The sequence below is a fragment of the Physeter macrocephalus genome, chromosome 16 (assembly GCF_002837175.3).
Source record: "Physeter macrocephalus isolate SW-GA chromosome 16, ASM283717v5, whole genome shotgun sequence".
In the NCBI taxonomy this organism is placed as follows: Eukaryota; Metazoa; Chordata; class Mammalia; order Artiodactyla; family Physeteridae; genus Physeter; species Physeter macrocephalus.
In genome coordinates this window covers 94,298,611-94,314,062 of record NC_041229.1, presented here as the reverse complement: position 1 = coordinate 94,314,062, position 15,452 = coordinate 94,298,611, and the positions used below count along the sequence as shown (strand labels likewise).

The following is a 15,452-nucleotide window of genomic DNA, read 5'->3' as shown; positions in this document are numbered from 1 at the left end:
AGTCTTGGCAGGGTAGAAAGGGGCATTGCGGTATTAAACAGGATTCCTTGAGAAGGTGATCTTTGAGCAATCGAAGGGGTGGAGTTAGCCAGGCAGATAAGCGGCTAGAATGAACAGCCAGTGTAGATTCTAAGGTAGGAGTGTGTCTTTGCCTAGCTGCATGAAGCTGACTGACTGGGGCAGAGCAGCAGCTGAGGTCAGAAACTTAATTTAAACCATGGCAGTGTTTTTGATTTTTATTCTAAAACGAGGAGTCATTGAACAGCTTCAAGTAGAAGAGTGGATGTTTCTTTGCTGCTGTGTTTAGAACAGGCTATAGTCAAGTGTAATAGCTGGGAGATCAATCAGGAGGCTATAATGAAACTCCAGGCAAGAAAGGATGGGCATATACATTTGGCAGTCCTCAGCATGTAGATGGTATTAGAGACATAGGACTGGATGTGATCACCAAGAGAATTTAGGTAACTTTTTCTGATCCATCCTTGGTGCTACTTCAGGAAAACAAATAAAGGCTGGGAGTCAAAATAAGTTGCTTTACATAATAACTTGAGGGAAGAAATTATTTCATAATGATTTGGCAAGTATCCGATGTTTTGCTTTGACAGAAAGAACCAAATCCTTTTTTCAGAAGGGTATTAGCTTCTAAAAATAAATCCAAAAGGTTGAAAATGAAAGATAACTTGCAATACTGAACCCTTGAAAGCAGAGCAGTATTTTGTCCATCTTTATATTTTCACGGTCTAACACACTGTTTGGCACATGAGAAGCAATGAATAAATGTTTAATGAATATCCAAGAATCTGAAGTTATAATCATAAGACAACAAGACACAAAACAAAATTACAAAAGGAAATTTATTTCAAAAGCATAAGGGAACATTTACATTTGAACAAGGGGATATACAGGTGTCTTGCAAAAGAAAAAAAATTCGTGGCATGAAGTTTTTCATTCAAAGTTTTGAAGCAGAAATAACCTAAGTTGTGCACTATTGCCTTAGGAAAGGGAAGGGGAACAATGAGGTGGTAAAGGAAGGAACACAGTCAACAATATCAAACTTTAGAAAGTAAAGTCACTTCTGCTCAACTTTGAGTTTACAAATATTAAAAAGAAAAAGAGGGACAATTACACTTAATGTTCAAATTTATAGAACTGTAGTCCCAAAACAGCATCTATACTTGAAATGGCTTTAGGCCACTGGCTGATCTGCCGCTGAGGTCCAGGCTACCTGGTCACAGTTTTCAAATGGCAATTCCATGTTCCTGTGTCTGCTCAGATTCCAAGGGAGCTTAGGTTCAGCTCACTGTCTTTTGGAATGTTTAGAGATTATTGCCACCACTCCATAGTCAAGCTGACCAACTTCTTTTGCTCACTTGTATCATTCTAGTCTTCAAAAAATATTTTCCCCATACACATGTGCAGTAATTCTAACAAAGGGGTTTTGCCTATCCCCCCAATATAGAGGTAACAGTAATGAAGACACCTGCATTGGAATCACAAACTATGCCTCAAAAAAAATGTCGAACTACTAGAAAATGTCACTCAGGCATTGGATTTGAATAGCAAACTTGGGGAGGGAAGATTAACTGTGGAACAAATATATATGAAACATTCAAATGCAGAGCAAAGGGCCTATGCTACTAAAAATGCCCATGACATTAAACACTCCACAAACCCCCCATCTGTTGTTTTAACCTAAAGACTCTATTGACTAACTTATACAATAATTTTGATTAATAACCTGAGAAGTTAAAATCTTGAAAGTGGCAAAAGCAAACTGAGAGAGCATACCTTACTTACTGGTATACCATGTTACCAAGTCACTTTTTCTGGGCTGCCCTGGTTATCAAATCCCCAAATTCTAAATTATTCTATCTCATCCTGTAGAAACCTATATGTACATCAGATTCAATATTCTGGCTGTATTTCTCCAACAGGGATCTCCAAATTTATCTTTGAAAATGCAGCCTTTGTTTATTTTTAGTTTTAAATAACAATAATCATGTAAGTGCAACTGACTCAAAAGCCCTCACTACTGGAAGGAAAACCTAGATAACAAGTTAATAATGGATTCAGCCTCAAAAGGATAATCACCGTGTCAAAGACTACCCGTTCCTGGAATTTTAAAAATGATTTATGTTGTGTAGTCAAGTTTCGCAGCATGCATATATATGTATATACACACACACACACATACACAGATATATGCTCATGTATGTATGTATATTATACATACACATTTCTATGCAAATAGTAAGATCCCATATTCAAAAATTTATATCACAACATATGGAGAAGAGTTAAGTAAGCAGTGCAAAGCAACTTACTTCCTCCTAAAAATGTAATGTCATTTCTACATTTTAAGAAAGCTGGTAAGTATTTTGCTTTTCTGACAGAAGCCAGGAATGCTGCACCATTGCCTAGCGGCTTTATTAAATAACAATGAAAATAAAATGTTAAGACTGACCTTTACTCTTCTCCATATGTTGGCTGGGGGGAAGACAGAGAGGACAGGAAAGTCAGTAACCTTTCAGAACTGATGATTTTTACCAGTTATCAGAACTAGACTGAATTTTATTACATTTTAGATTTGAATAGCTCTCAATAACAAATTATCAAGATGTTTAAAAGATTCACAATATGAAGTCTGAATAATGGTGATATTGCAAAAACAAGTCAAGATTGCAGACAAAGCATCCAAAAATATCGCTGTGGTTTTACCTTGGACACAACCATGGTCTGTTACAAAAGTAGATCATACATACAAAGGTATAAAGAACATTAAGTTGTTAGCTGAAGGCAGCAGTCTTTTTAAAGGGACATCCCCGGCAATCCAATGAGTAGAGTAGTAGAATTTAAGTATATTAAGCTCAAGACAATGCTGAAGACTGACTTCTCATTCAGTAGAGTCTTCCCCGACTACGATTTCCTCGTGCTCCCCAACTTCGGCCACCTCTACTTCCCCTGAAGGCTCCTCTCTGCTCTACGAAAAAGCGAACAAGGGTTTAGGTCTTGTTCAGGACTTCACGGGACAGCGCACACAGAAGTAATGTAGCTCACAGCTCTGAATGTAGCAGTAGGCTCTATACAAACAGCATCGGTATTCTGCTAGTCCACCTACAAATTCAATCTTTACATAAAACCAGGGCATCATATATGCCAAAGCACATATCACAAGGTGCCTACATTCACAGTAGGTACTCAATTAAATGTATCCCATTAATAAAGATATTTCAAGGTGACAGTGTTATAACTACATTGTTAGTTCTTTATTTTGGGGTCTATCACTACCAAAGATAATTAACGAAACTAGAAAAATTTCTATACTTAATATGGAATTAAAGCCACTGGCCTTCAAAAGTTAGTGCCATATATGTAAAATATCTTAGACTATCAATGATCAATTCTGAAAAATCAGGCTAGAATGAAAAATGTACCTTTCAAATGCAACGAATAGGCAATTTGTTTTGCTCACCATATTTCAAAATAATGTTGATACAAATTCCGACGGCTTTTCTCACTGCTTTTTCAGCTATGTATGAGCTGCTCAGAGTGCTGCCAAAAAGGTGATATGTATATATTACAGTGTTTGGGTTACTGATGTAAATTAAGGATACCTCTGGCTGAAAAATCAAGTTACTTGTGTCATATGGTAGAATGAGTCCTTGATTTATTGGTCAGTCTGTTTTACAGCTCCAGAGAAATATTCCTCAAAGGAGTCTTTCCAGTGAAGAAAAGTGATTGAAGTTATCAGCAAGGCAGGACTTTTCATCATGCATAAGTAAAAGTCTCAAACTTCTAATTCTGGAGATAGAATCTCCTCATTGGAACTTTTCAAACTTCCTCATTACAGCAATCTTGTTAGGAGCAATAAAAAGAACCTGGTGTTGCCATTTTTGATCCATAATATTGGAGGCTTGAAAAATTGCTATCAAGTCAGTATTGCAATCCATTTTTTGCCATTATGGCTAGAAACATAGTTACTGTATTTGGGTGATGTTTTGATTTCTTTTTTTTTTCCGTCCAGAAACTCTTGAGTTAGAAAACTAACTAGACCTTTCCCCAGCTTAGCCAACATTTACCTGTGTAACAGAAAAGAATCTGATTCAAAGTCATCTCTCATGTCATGACACATTTTTCTAAGTTGATTGGTATGCAGACTGTTTAAATGAAACCATCGTGAGCCAACACGTTCAGAAAATCAGAGGTCGTCTGTGGGTAAGATACTCCCAGTGATAGATGCAATGACTGTGGTGCATTCTGGGAGCATAGCAACCTCAATACAGCAACTTCTTGATGCTGTAACTCCTGCATTTTTGACTGTTTAAGACTTGGCTTTACCCATGCAGATGTCTGCATATTTTCCCCCTATCATACTCATTATAAAACCTTCATTTCTCAGTTTACATCAACACACTTAACGAATCAACACCCCCATAGCTATCATTATTAGCTATAAGCTAACAGACTACTAAAATCTACCCTTTCAATTGTTTTTCAATCAATTTTAATATGAAGGACTCAGTTACCCTCAATTGTTCAGTATATCTAATAAGTATATTAAATACATAGTATGAAGGTATTATTTGCTGTGATTATCTTTTCTATATTGGCTATTTCTTTCTGATCTGCAACCGAGGCAGCCATTTCTACAGTACAGGGAGTCACCAAACTTCCTTTTTTCTTCATCCTGAGGGACTGTTCTGCACTTTAATGATCTTTTCAATGGTTTCAAGCTTACTAACACTGCTTACAGTTAAAATTATACTTTAAAAATTATTTTTATATTCTAAAAAGGTAAAAGTTGAATGATACAAGTCACAAAACATAGAATTAGTACTTGTGGGTTACCAGGGAACTCTGTTCTGCACGAAGGAAAACTAAACATGGGTACATGTTTGCAAATAATTTGACTGAAAATGCACCAGGAAGCTGAACTAAGTTACGGGAACAAATGCCATTTGATAAAGCAAGTAACAGAGACATTAGTTAGTAAAGTGATAAACTTGGATAAGGAAAAAGTCTAAGTGTGCCTACATGGACTCAAAGAACAATCACAAATTCTGGCTCCTTCTCTGTAGTGAACAAGTTCAGGCCCATGACACTGGCACAATCTATTTTCTTTGCAGTAGACTTGTTCACTGTAATAAGACAGCGATATTAGTATTACCTGGTTCCCTATAACACAAAAGGAGTAAATTTCCCAACCCTTCAGTGTGTATGACTCTTTAAAAACAAAACAAAAAAACCCCCCATGCAACCAGTCTTCCTTGGAAAAATAAAATTGAGCTTGGCTGATATAGAAAAGTGGAATTATGATGGTTTTGCCAAATGTGGGTAATAAAATCTATGTATTAAAGACTCAAGAACACAAAACATTTTTTCCCTCCAACTTTGAGACAACTCTGACATCCCAGGAAAAAAAATCCAACAGTTTCTCTTTCTTTCTGACCCACTGTCAGTTCCCTAAGGAAAGGACATAAAAAAGGTAGAAAAAATTTGAGGTAGATTGGTGCACCAATTCTCATCTAATAGTACCAAGAACTGTTTTCAACCGAATGGGTGAAAGAAATCCAGGGAAACTCTCTGAATTGTTACTATGAGAATACTTACAATCTGACACATTCAACTCCCCAAAATAAAAGTACTAGCAGAAATTTTGTTCCTACTTTTCAATAAGAACAATCAGAGTTTAGTTTGCTTTGTAGTTCAATTTATGACAAGCACTCCAATTACAAGGTTCACTCCTATAGGAATATTAAAGTACAGTAATACCAGACACAAAAGACAACAGTTGTGTCTGTTTTGCCATTCTGTTACTTTGATGACTATGGAACAACTCAAGTTGTGACTCCTGGATTTTTTTTTTCTTGGCCACACCGTGCAGCTTGTGGGATCTTAGTTCCCTGACCAGGGATCGAACCCCCCGGCAGTGAAAGTGCGGAATCCTAACCACTGGACTGCCAGGGAATTCCCTGGATATTTGTCCTGAGTAAAACTGCTTATTTTTTTCACATTGATAATTTTTAAAAAATCACATACAACTTAAGGCTTTGCATTTTTCACATCTCTTTTCCACATGCATCACATCATCTGATTCTCCCTATCAGGCAGGTAATGAATTTCACAGGGCAGAATGCTTATGGAAATTCAGAGTAACTGACTTGCCTAAATGAAAATAAATACAATTTAATTCTCTATGTATTGCCATACCTCTTGATTACTTTCATCTATATCAAATGAATATAGTATCTGAGAGAATAGTTGATTTTAAGAATGGTTTTGATAAACATCACATTAAATCATACAAATGACAGAGGACAATATTTGGTACAATGAAGTAACAGAATCCTTTCCATTTACAAAATGCTTTTGCAAATATTTTTTGAGTTTTTAAGCTCTATGCTATCCCTATATTTCAGGTAGGAAAAGAAGCTAAGAGATGCACATTTACTTATTATTATGTAAGTAAAAGAGTTCAGTGATCTTTTCTACACTAAAGTTGCCTCAAAGAGTCTGACTGGAGTAGAAGGGTTCATTTCACAATCTAAAATTGCCTTTCTATAATCTGTTTGCTCAGATATTAGAGGAATTTAGCTATCGTAGGAGGAATTTACTTAACGTCACAATCATCTCACCCTGGAAACAATTATAGAGAGCATATTCTTCAGAATGTACTTTTTTGGGAATAATTACTGCAGAATCAATTCTGCTTGGTAACCAAGACGAATAACAAGTATGTTTGGTTTTGAATATTAAACTTGGTCTTCTTAAGCAAGATTAAGGATGTGAGTCAGTGAAATTTTTGTCCATTTTTCTTTATAAGCCAGTGAGACAAACTTCACTTCTGATTCAACAGCCCTGGGAGAGACTGGACTAGTGGGAAGCTCTCCTTGCACTAATGTCTAAAGTTGAAAGGAGGACTGCACTCTGGGCAGTGGGGGAGACTGCAACAGGACACATCTTCTTTGCTAGATGATGCTTTAACATCTGACTCTACCTTCTAGAACTTCTCCTTTTGAAGTAGTGCAGAAGATGGGAGGACAAGCAGTAGGCTGACAAGGTCCAAGAAGGATCGTTAATACCACATCTGCCAAGAATGGAAGCTATATACATTCTTGAGGGAGAATGCACAAAATGTCTTGCCTTGAAGCTAAAACGGAAAACCACGAATAGATAGTTCATGCCATCTTCCTTCCTTTTTTTTCCTGTTGGCTCCTCTGAATACAAGAGGCACATTTTTCAGGTTCTCAGTGTTACATGCTCAATTCAGTGAGCCCACAAGGGTGGGTCAGAAAGGAATGGGTTAAGTTGTTTCCCCAACAGTTCAGGTTCCCCAAACTAACTCGAAAAGTCACCTGAAAGAACTATGATACTCTATTTAATTAGTAATTAAAATCAAGTACAACACAATTTCTGCCTAATCTCTCATATTGCTTGCACCCAAACGGAAACGCTCACCATAATTAAAGTTGCCCAAATTGCTGCTATATTTCCCACTAGGAGGATTATAAATCTGCCTGGCATCCCTTTTTGGTCCTGCTGAAGATTTCTTGGGTGGTGAGCCTGAAGTTGTATCTTCATTGGCTCTCTTTTGCCTATAATGGTAGGAAGAACAGCAATTAAAAAAAATTCTTTTATACCAGAGGCTATCAATATATTTATTATATCTGTTACAAAAGACATCCGAAAGATGATAGTCACATCACAAAAAAGGAAATAACATTCTGATGTCATCAAATTAACTGTGCTTTAGTTATGCAGACATTGTCAGAGGGGCATTTACAACGCTTTACAACAATCTGAAATATGTAGCTTCATAGATTATACACAAGTGACTCATTTTATCAAACTTGTCAGGAAAGTCTTATTAAGTTACATCAATACGGACAAAGGTTTGAAAATTCCCGAGTCGTATTCTACCAGTTTATTTTATAAATACTAGATTAGATTTTATATTTTAAGTCATGCTTCTAATAATCATAGTTTAACACCTTATTAAGAATCATTTAACTAATAACGTACCACTTTGTACAGGAAATGTAAAATCTGAATTCACATTTTTTTCGTATTTGTAAATCAAATATTAGAACACTTTAATCCCTTTAAATATGTTTCTTACCCAATTTCAACCTTCTGTACAGGTTTCCAGGATAATGTTACTGTGCTCTTATAAGAAGGAGGAATGTGGAAGAGATCCTAAAGAGACAAAATTAGAGATTTCTAATGTGTTTGGTGGTGTGGGGAGTGGTGGTAAGGGTAGGAAACAGGGAGACACATTTTAATTTTAGGAAGGGAAACTAATTTATCCTTCTTGCTTTTGTGCTGATGACTAAAATAATAACCTAAAAAATAAACTGCAAGAGAAAAGTAAACAAGGACAATTTTGTTTACAAATTACATCTATTACTTCAATGTTATTTTGCACACATCTCTTAAGAAACTGCAGCTAACTTTTTTCAAATGTCATTTCAAGTTATAGGACAAAAATATCAATATTTATTAACTTTAATCAAATCCTCAAGTAGTTTCTTTTGCACAGGTGCAGTCACTGACATGCTTTAAGGAAGATACAGTGGTGCACTCTACATTTGCTTTTGCAGGTTTTTAAGTGGTTCAAAACTAGAACAAAACTAAAGGTCTGGCTAATCATGTTTTTCTTCCCCTCAAATATCTATATATTACCAATAAGGAAAAAACCCACAAGATTTAAGTACTAAATTATTAATATATGGTAATGCAAATATTTGCTGAATTTAAATGTTAACATAATCCAGAAATGAAATAATCTAACCTCATAATACCCTCAAAACTATGAATGAATTTCCAAATATATTTATTCTTGGTATTTTACCTAACATTTCTCACCAGTTTTACTCTAATTTTTATATACAGGCAAAATCTGATAAAAGTAAACTAAAATCACAGTTAAAATGAATATGTGAATAAAAATCACCTCCTACTATATAAAACTTAAGTCCAGGGTACCAGATAAATGCAGGGAATTAGCCAATATAAAGTCCTTTGAAACAAAAATGCTTGAGGTTTCTAGCTGGAGTGATTTAGCATATAATAATGTTATTTATTAAGAAAGTGTCAACAGGAAGAAGGGCAAGTCTTCAATTTTAAACATGTTAAATCTCAGATGACAATGGGAAACTGGAGTATAGTTTGTGGATTCACTGAAATAGAAGTGAAGGTAAATTTTGGAATTAGATGCGTCTGGTTAGGTAGAGACTAAAGATTGCAAGCAGATGCCATGGATGGACCAAAGCACACCAGTTTTTCTTGTGATTTCCCTAAAACAAAGAATTGATTATGTCATATTAAAAAAATATTTCAGAATTTTTTGGTCAGGTACCCTACACATTGGTTGCTGACCCTATTCATCACTCTTCCCCACACAACTTCCTACTGCAGTCATCTTTAAATCACTATGGTTTCCTGAACAGGAAACTGTCTCATCTCCATGTGTTGGGTCATAGTATTTGCTAAGTTTAAAATGTTCTTAACATCATAGTATATCTTCAACTTTGACTTATAGCATCAGTTCAAATAAAGTCAAATCTCACCTTTTAATGTATTAATCCACCATTTGAGATTATTTATATTTAAGATTTGAAATAAATGGTGGCTATGATAAAAATTTTCTTTGAGATGAGAGTCAGTATTCTTACCTCTTCTGTTTTTAATGCCTTTTCACTTTTCCTGTTGGCAATGATACTCATCCCTCAATGTCTCACTGTTTTCTCTGAAAAGCTTCCCTTTCTCTTCTGATAAAAAGTAACTATTCCATGGGATTTATACCAAATTAGTTTTAAGTCATATCACTAGCCCTGATTTTGTTGCTGTTAGGCTTTGTGCTATAAGTGTTACAAATATTTCTTTCTCCATCTGGCTACAATACTATCAACTTATAACAGTACTGTTAACTTACAGTGTCAAATAATGGCTATTTTTTTTTTTTTTTTTTTTTTGGTTTGCGGGCCTCTCACTGTCGTGGCCTCTCCCGCTGCGGAGCATAGGCTCCAGATGCGCAGGCTCAGTGGCCATGGCTCACGGGCCCAGCCGCTCCGTGGCATGTGGGATCTTCCCGGACCGGGGCACGAACCCATGTCCCCTCCGGGCCGGGGCACGAACCCATGTCCCCTGCATCGGCAGGCGGACTCTCAACCACTGCGCCACCAGGGAAGCCCAGATAATGGCTACTTTGTTGTGATTCCTTTTTTGTTCTCTCAGGTTATTAGTTTTTTGTTTAGGCTAATAGATACTTGGGGAGGGTAAACAGAACTGAAGGATATTTATGGCTTAATGGTAAGTACGGAAAACTCTCAATTTATTACATAGACAAGTTAACAGAAAAGACCACAGGACAACATTTCATGTGCCACAAAAGACTGTTCATTCTTAGTGTAAGCAAAGCAGGGTTTTATTGGTCATTCAAAAGGACCCAATAGCATTAAGACTACAAGAACTTAAGTCAGTGAAATTTCTGAGTCTAAATGTATCTGCTCCAATGCTCTGGGTCAGAAGAACTCTGCATGCCTCCCTTTGTTTGCAGTATCTTCTGCAATAACTTTTAAATAAATAAAACAATGTATTATTCTATAGTAGCTACAAAAACATCACTCGGTGTTATAAAAGGCATAAAGCTTTAAAAGGCCAAACGTCTGGAATGTAATGGTGTCTCTCCTTAACTAGTACCATTGCAGACATAAAGACATATGGAAAACCTCTTGCACTAACTTTCTAGCTGGCTGGGATGACTTGATAAGAAAGGAAAACTTACCTTGATTAAAACATTGATATTATTTGTTATTTTCAATGCAACAACTTTAATCTTGTTCTGCAAAAGGAAAACAAAATTAAATTAAAATGCCAATAACTTTCATGATGTATATTTCATTCCCATATAGAACTTGAATAATTCCACTTCTCTTTCAGAATCATTTCTACAGTTAGAGAATTCCTTGGTTTATATTTACTGATAATGCTCAATCCTATTTCTTGACTCTAAACAAGTGTAGAGATGGCAAAGAAAGCAAATAATCTTTTATCTTCCCTTGAAAGGTTAGAACATTTAAGTGCTATATCTACAATTTACTTGAAAAACGAGTAAGGCACAGGTCATGGGCACATAACAGTTGTTTTAAAAAATATATCAGTTTATGTTACAGGAAGACACAATGAAAACTTAAAATATTTCATTAGGACCAAGATGAAGATTGATCAAAATAGATGAGATCAGGGAAAACCAAAAATCCCAACATAAACACATATAGTTTGGTATAGAATTGGCAGTTTAATATTTTTTTCTAATGTAAATATTTGGGCTTCAAAAAGGTGAAATTAAAAATATCACAATTGCTAATCAAATATTTAAACAAAATGTGCTAATGAGACCCTAGTGAAAGACTGGTATGCATCAACATTTGATAACACTGTTCACAAACATTGGAAACATTCAAGACATTTCAACAATGATAAAGTTTCCTATATAACTTAGTATATAACTAAATACGTAGTCTTCTAACATTGTATCTTCAACTTAGAGTTGTATCATCCTTCAAATAAAGTCGAATGTTACATTTCAATATATGAATTCAATCTGAATTTGTAATAAATGGTGGCTATTATAAAAATTTCCCAACAAGATGTAACTGAGTATTCTTACCTCTTCTGTTTTTAAGGCCTCGCCTGTTTTACCCTGGAGAGCCAAGCGAAGTTGTCTGATATAAACCTGCAGGCCCCGTGCAAAGTACTGCAGCCTAAATGAAGAAGTATTTGCTAATTAACAAATCATCACTTCAACTTTGCTTTTATACCTCAACTTTGTTTTTAAATTCAAAGAATACTACAGCTAAATGACCTTTACCAATAAAGAGTAAATTTTGAGGGGGACTTTCTTTTAATTATCAATGTATGATCATAAGAGATACACAAATAAGTAAAATAAAAGCAGTTTTTCTTCGTCAAAAATTGGAATAGATCCACACTCAACCTGGCAAGGGAAACACTTCTGGCACTGTGCTAAGGAAGCTTGTTATGTTAACCTGCAAGGCATATGTCTAAATTAGAAACAACCAGGAGCCATGGACTAGAATCAGGTGGCCTGGGTTCTTCTCTTCCACTAGCCAAATGAAGGTCAAGTGACACAGACAAGTCACTTAATCTCTATGTTTACCTGCTAAGGAGGGACAGTGTTTGACCCATTTGCACTTTAGGGTCCAGTTTGAAAATAAAACTGCAGATTTTGCAAAGGATGTTGAGTAATCTCTTTTTCAAATTTGTTCCCAGGTAATATGTGAAGAAAGGTGGTACCGTAACTCCATCCTGCCAACTTCTAGGAACTCTGCTTAACAACGTGTCATCGCTGTTTTTTTCACTTTCAGAGTAATTTCCTAAGATGCCTGCTTCTGGTCAAACGTTTCACCAAGTATTAAACCTCTGCCTTACCAAAGCATAGAGGACAATAACAGATGATACAGTGGCCAAGCATCTCAAAACTTAAGATGTGAATTTGTTCATGCAATGATTTAATACAAAGTATCTCCAGGAAAACGACTTATATTGATTTCTGCAGTGCTGCTCCTCCAGCTGCACTGTAAGATATTAATAACACTATAAGATAGTAATAGCAGATACAGTTTACTGAATACCCACTATGTGCCAGGCATTGTGCTTAAAGCTTTTCATCCATTGTCTCATTTATTTAATTCTCACAACTCTATAAGGCAGGTACTATTATCAATAAATATAACAGCTGAGGACAATTTGGGGTGTTAGAGAGGTTTAGGGAACCTGCCCAAGATCATGAAGCAAGTAGGGAGAGCCAGAGTCCATTTTTGAAAAAGGTCATCTTCTCCCATGCATTTGCTATGCCACAATAGTTGTATGTTTATATACATTCCTGTTTTGTGGATCTTCCATTCTTTTGCACTGCAGTAAGGCAGGGTGGGGAAAAAGCTCTTATAAAATGAAAACAAAACCTAGGGAGCTTCAGGATAGCTTTCACCTTTGTCAAAGACTGGCCACTTCAATCATACAGCACCTGATTTTGAAATCTTTGAGCTTTTCTGCATTCAGCTTGGCTGTTAAGAAATCTGGAAGTTTTCGGCCCAACTGGTGAAAGCTATACAACAAACATTCCACATAACTGAACTGCAGCTTGGGTTCTTCATTACCAGCGTTCTCCCCATTTTCTGCTTCTTCTGGAGGGAGAGGCATATACTCCTAAGAGATGAAAACAGAGAGATGTATGCAATCTGCTCTAGATACTCTAATTATAAGCATATACTCAAGTAATTATAAGGCACGCTTTTAAGACATGAAGCATTAAAAACTACCAAGATCAGAAATTTAAGTAAGATATCCCTTTTACATATTGGATCAATAACCCAGCCTGTCAACATTCCATATTAACCTATAGTATAGCTGCTACTACTACTACCACTACTAATGACAGTGAAAGTGACTAACATTTATTAGGTACTAGGCAGATGAACAAACTGAAGTTCTGAGAGCTTAGGTAAGTTTCCCAAAGTTAATAAGCTGAAGAGACAGGATTCAACCTGGGTTTGACATCAAAAGCTGATGTTCTTAAAACAGTTTGGAGGTTCCTTAAAAAACTAAAAATAGAGTTACCATATGATCCAACAATCCCACTCCTGGGCATATATCCAGAGAAAACTCTAATTCAAAAAGATACATGCACCCCAATGTTCATAGCAGTACTATATACAATAGCCAAGATATGGAAGCAACCTTAGGGTCCATCACCAGATGAATGCATAAAGATGTGGTATGTATATATATGTACACACACACACATACACACACAGTGGAATAGAACTCAGCCATAAAAATGGAGGCAATAATGCCGTTTGCAGCAACATGGATGGACCTAGAGATAATCATACCACATGAAGTATGTCAGAAAAACAAATATGATGTCACTTATACGTGGAATCTAAAATATGATACAAATGAACTTATTTACAAAAGAGAAACAGACTCACAGACATAGAAAATAAACTTATGGTTACCAAAGGGGAAAGGAGGTGGAGGGATAAATAGGGAGTTTGGGATTAGCAGATACAAACTACTATATATAAAATTAAGATAAACAGCAAGATCCTACCATATAGCACAGGGAACTATATTCAATATCTTATAATAAACCATAGTGGAAAAGAATATGAAAAAGAATATATATAACTGGATCACTCTGCTGTACACCAGAAACTAATACAACATTGTAAATCAACTATACTTAAAACAAAAAAAGAGTTGATGCTCCTAGAAAAAATACTCCTAAAAGTTATATGGAACCAGAAAAGACCCCAAATAGCCAAAGAAATCCCGAGAAAGAACAAAGCAACAGGCATCACACTTCCTGATTTCAAGCTAGGCTATAAAGTTACAGTCCTCAAAACAGTATAGTACTGGCATAAAAAAAGAGAAACAGACAAATGGAACAGAATCAAGAGCCCTGAAATACACCCAAGCATAGATGGTCAACTAATATTTGACAAGGGAGCCAAGAATATTCAATGGAGAAAAGACAGTCTCTTCACTAGATGGTGCTGGGAAACTAGATATGCACATGTAAAAGAATGAAACTGGACCCATATCTTACACCACTCACAAAAATTAACTTGAAATGGATTAAAGACTTAAGTGTAAGACCTGAAACCATGAAATTCCTAGAAGAAAACATAGGAATAAAGCTCCTTGATGTGGGTCATGGTAATGATTTTTTGGATATGACACCTAAATCACAAGCCACAAAATTAAAAAAATGGGACTACATCAAGCTAAAAAGCTTCTATATAGCAAAGTGAAAAGATAACCTGTGAAATGGAAAAATATATTTGCAAACTATGTATCCGACAAGGGGTTAATATCCAAAATATATAAATACACATACAGCCCAACAGCAAAAAAACAAATAATCCAATCAAAAAATGGACAAAAGAACTTTAACAGACATTTCTCCAAAGAAGATATACGAAAGGCCAACAAGCACATGAAAAGATGCTCAACATCACTAGTCATTAGGGAAATGCAAATTAAAACCACAATGAGATATTGGCTCATACCTGTTAGAATGGCCATCATCAAAAAGACAAGAGATAGGGGCAGTTTTGGAAGTTTTAGCCAAGGCAATCAGAAAAGGAAAAGAAATAAAAGGGATCCAAATCAGAAAAGAAAAAGTAAAACTTTCACTGTCTGCAGATGACATGATACTGTACATAGAGAATCCTAAAGATGCTACCAGAAAAACTACTAGATCTAATCAATGAATTTTGTAAAGTAGCAGGATACAAAATTAATGCACAGAAATCTCTTGCATTCCAAACACTAACAACAAAAAATCTGAAAGAGAAATTAAGGAAACATTCCCATTTACCACTGCAACAAAAAGAATAAATACCTAGGAATAAATCTACCTA

General features: G+C 35.7%; 1 protein-coding gene across 2 annotated transcripts in view; it reads right to left on the bottom strand.

The window, feature by feature from the left end:
- Window positions 1–836: 836 nt before the first annotated feature.
- Window positions 837–15,452, bottom strand: part of API5 (apoptosis inhibitor 5) — a 45,273-nt gene continuing 30,657 nt past the window's right edge. Inside the window, exons 9-14 of one of the 2 annotated variants that reach the window (XM_007126401.4) lie at window positions 13,049–13,230; window positions 11,672–11,765; window positions 10,787–10,843; window positions 8,120–8,196; window positions 7,459–7,595; window positions 837–2,980 (exon numbers count right to left, since the gene is read on the bottom strand). In XM_007126401.4, coding sequence (XP_007126463.1) covers window positions 2,898–2,980; window positions 7,459–7,595; window positions 8,120–8,196; window positions 10,787–10,843; window positions 11,672–11,765; window positions 13,049–13,230 — 630 coding nt within the window. In that variant the 3' untranslated portion in view covers window positions 837–2,897. The remainder of the gene's footprint in view (window positions 2,981–7,458; window positions 7,596–8,119; window positions 8,197–10,786; window positions 10,844–11,671; window positions 11,766–13,048; window positions 13,231–15,452) is intronic. The other variant, XM_007126402.4, reaches the window with a different exon arrangement.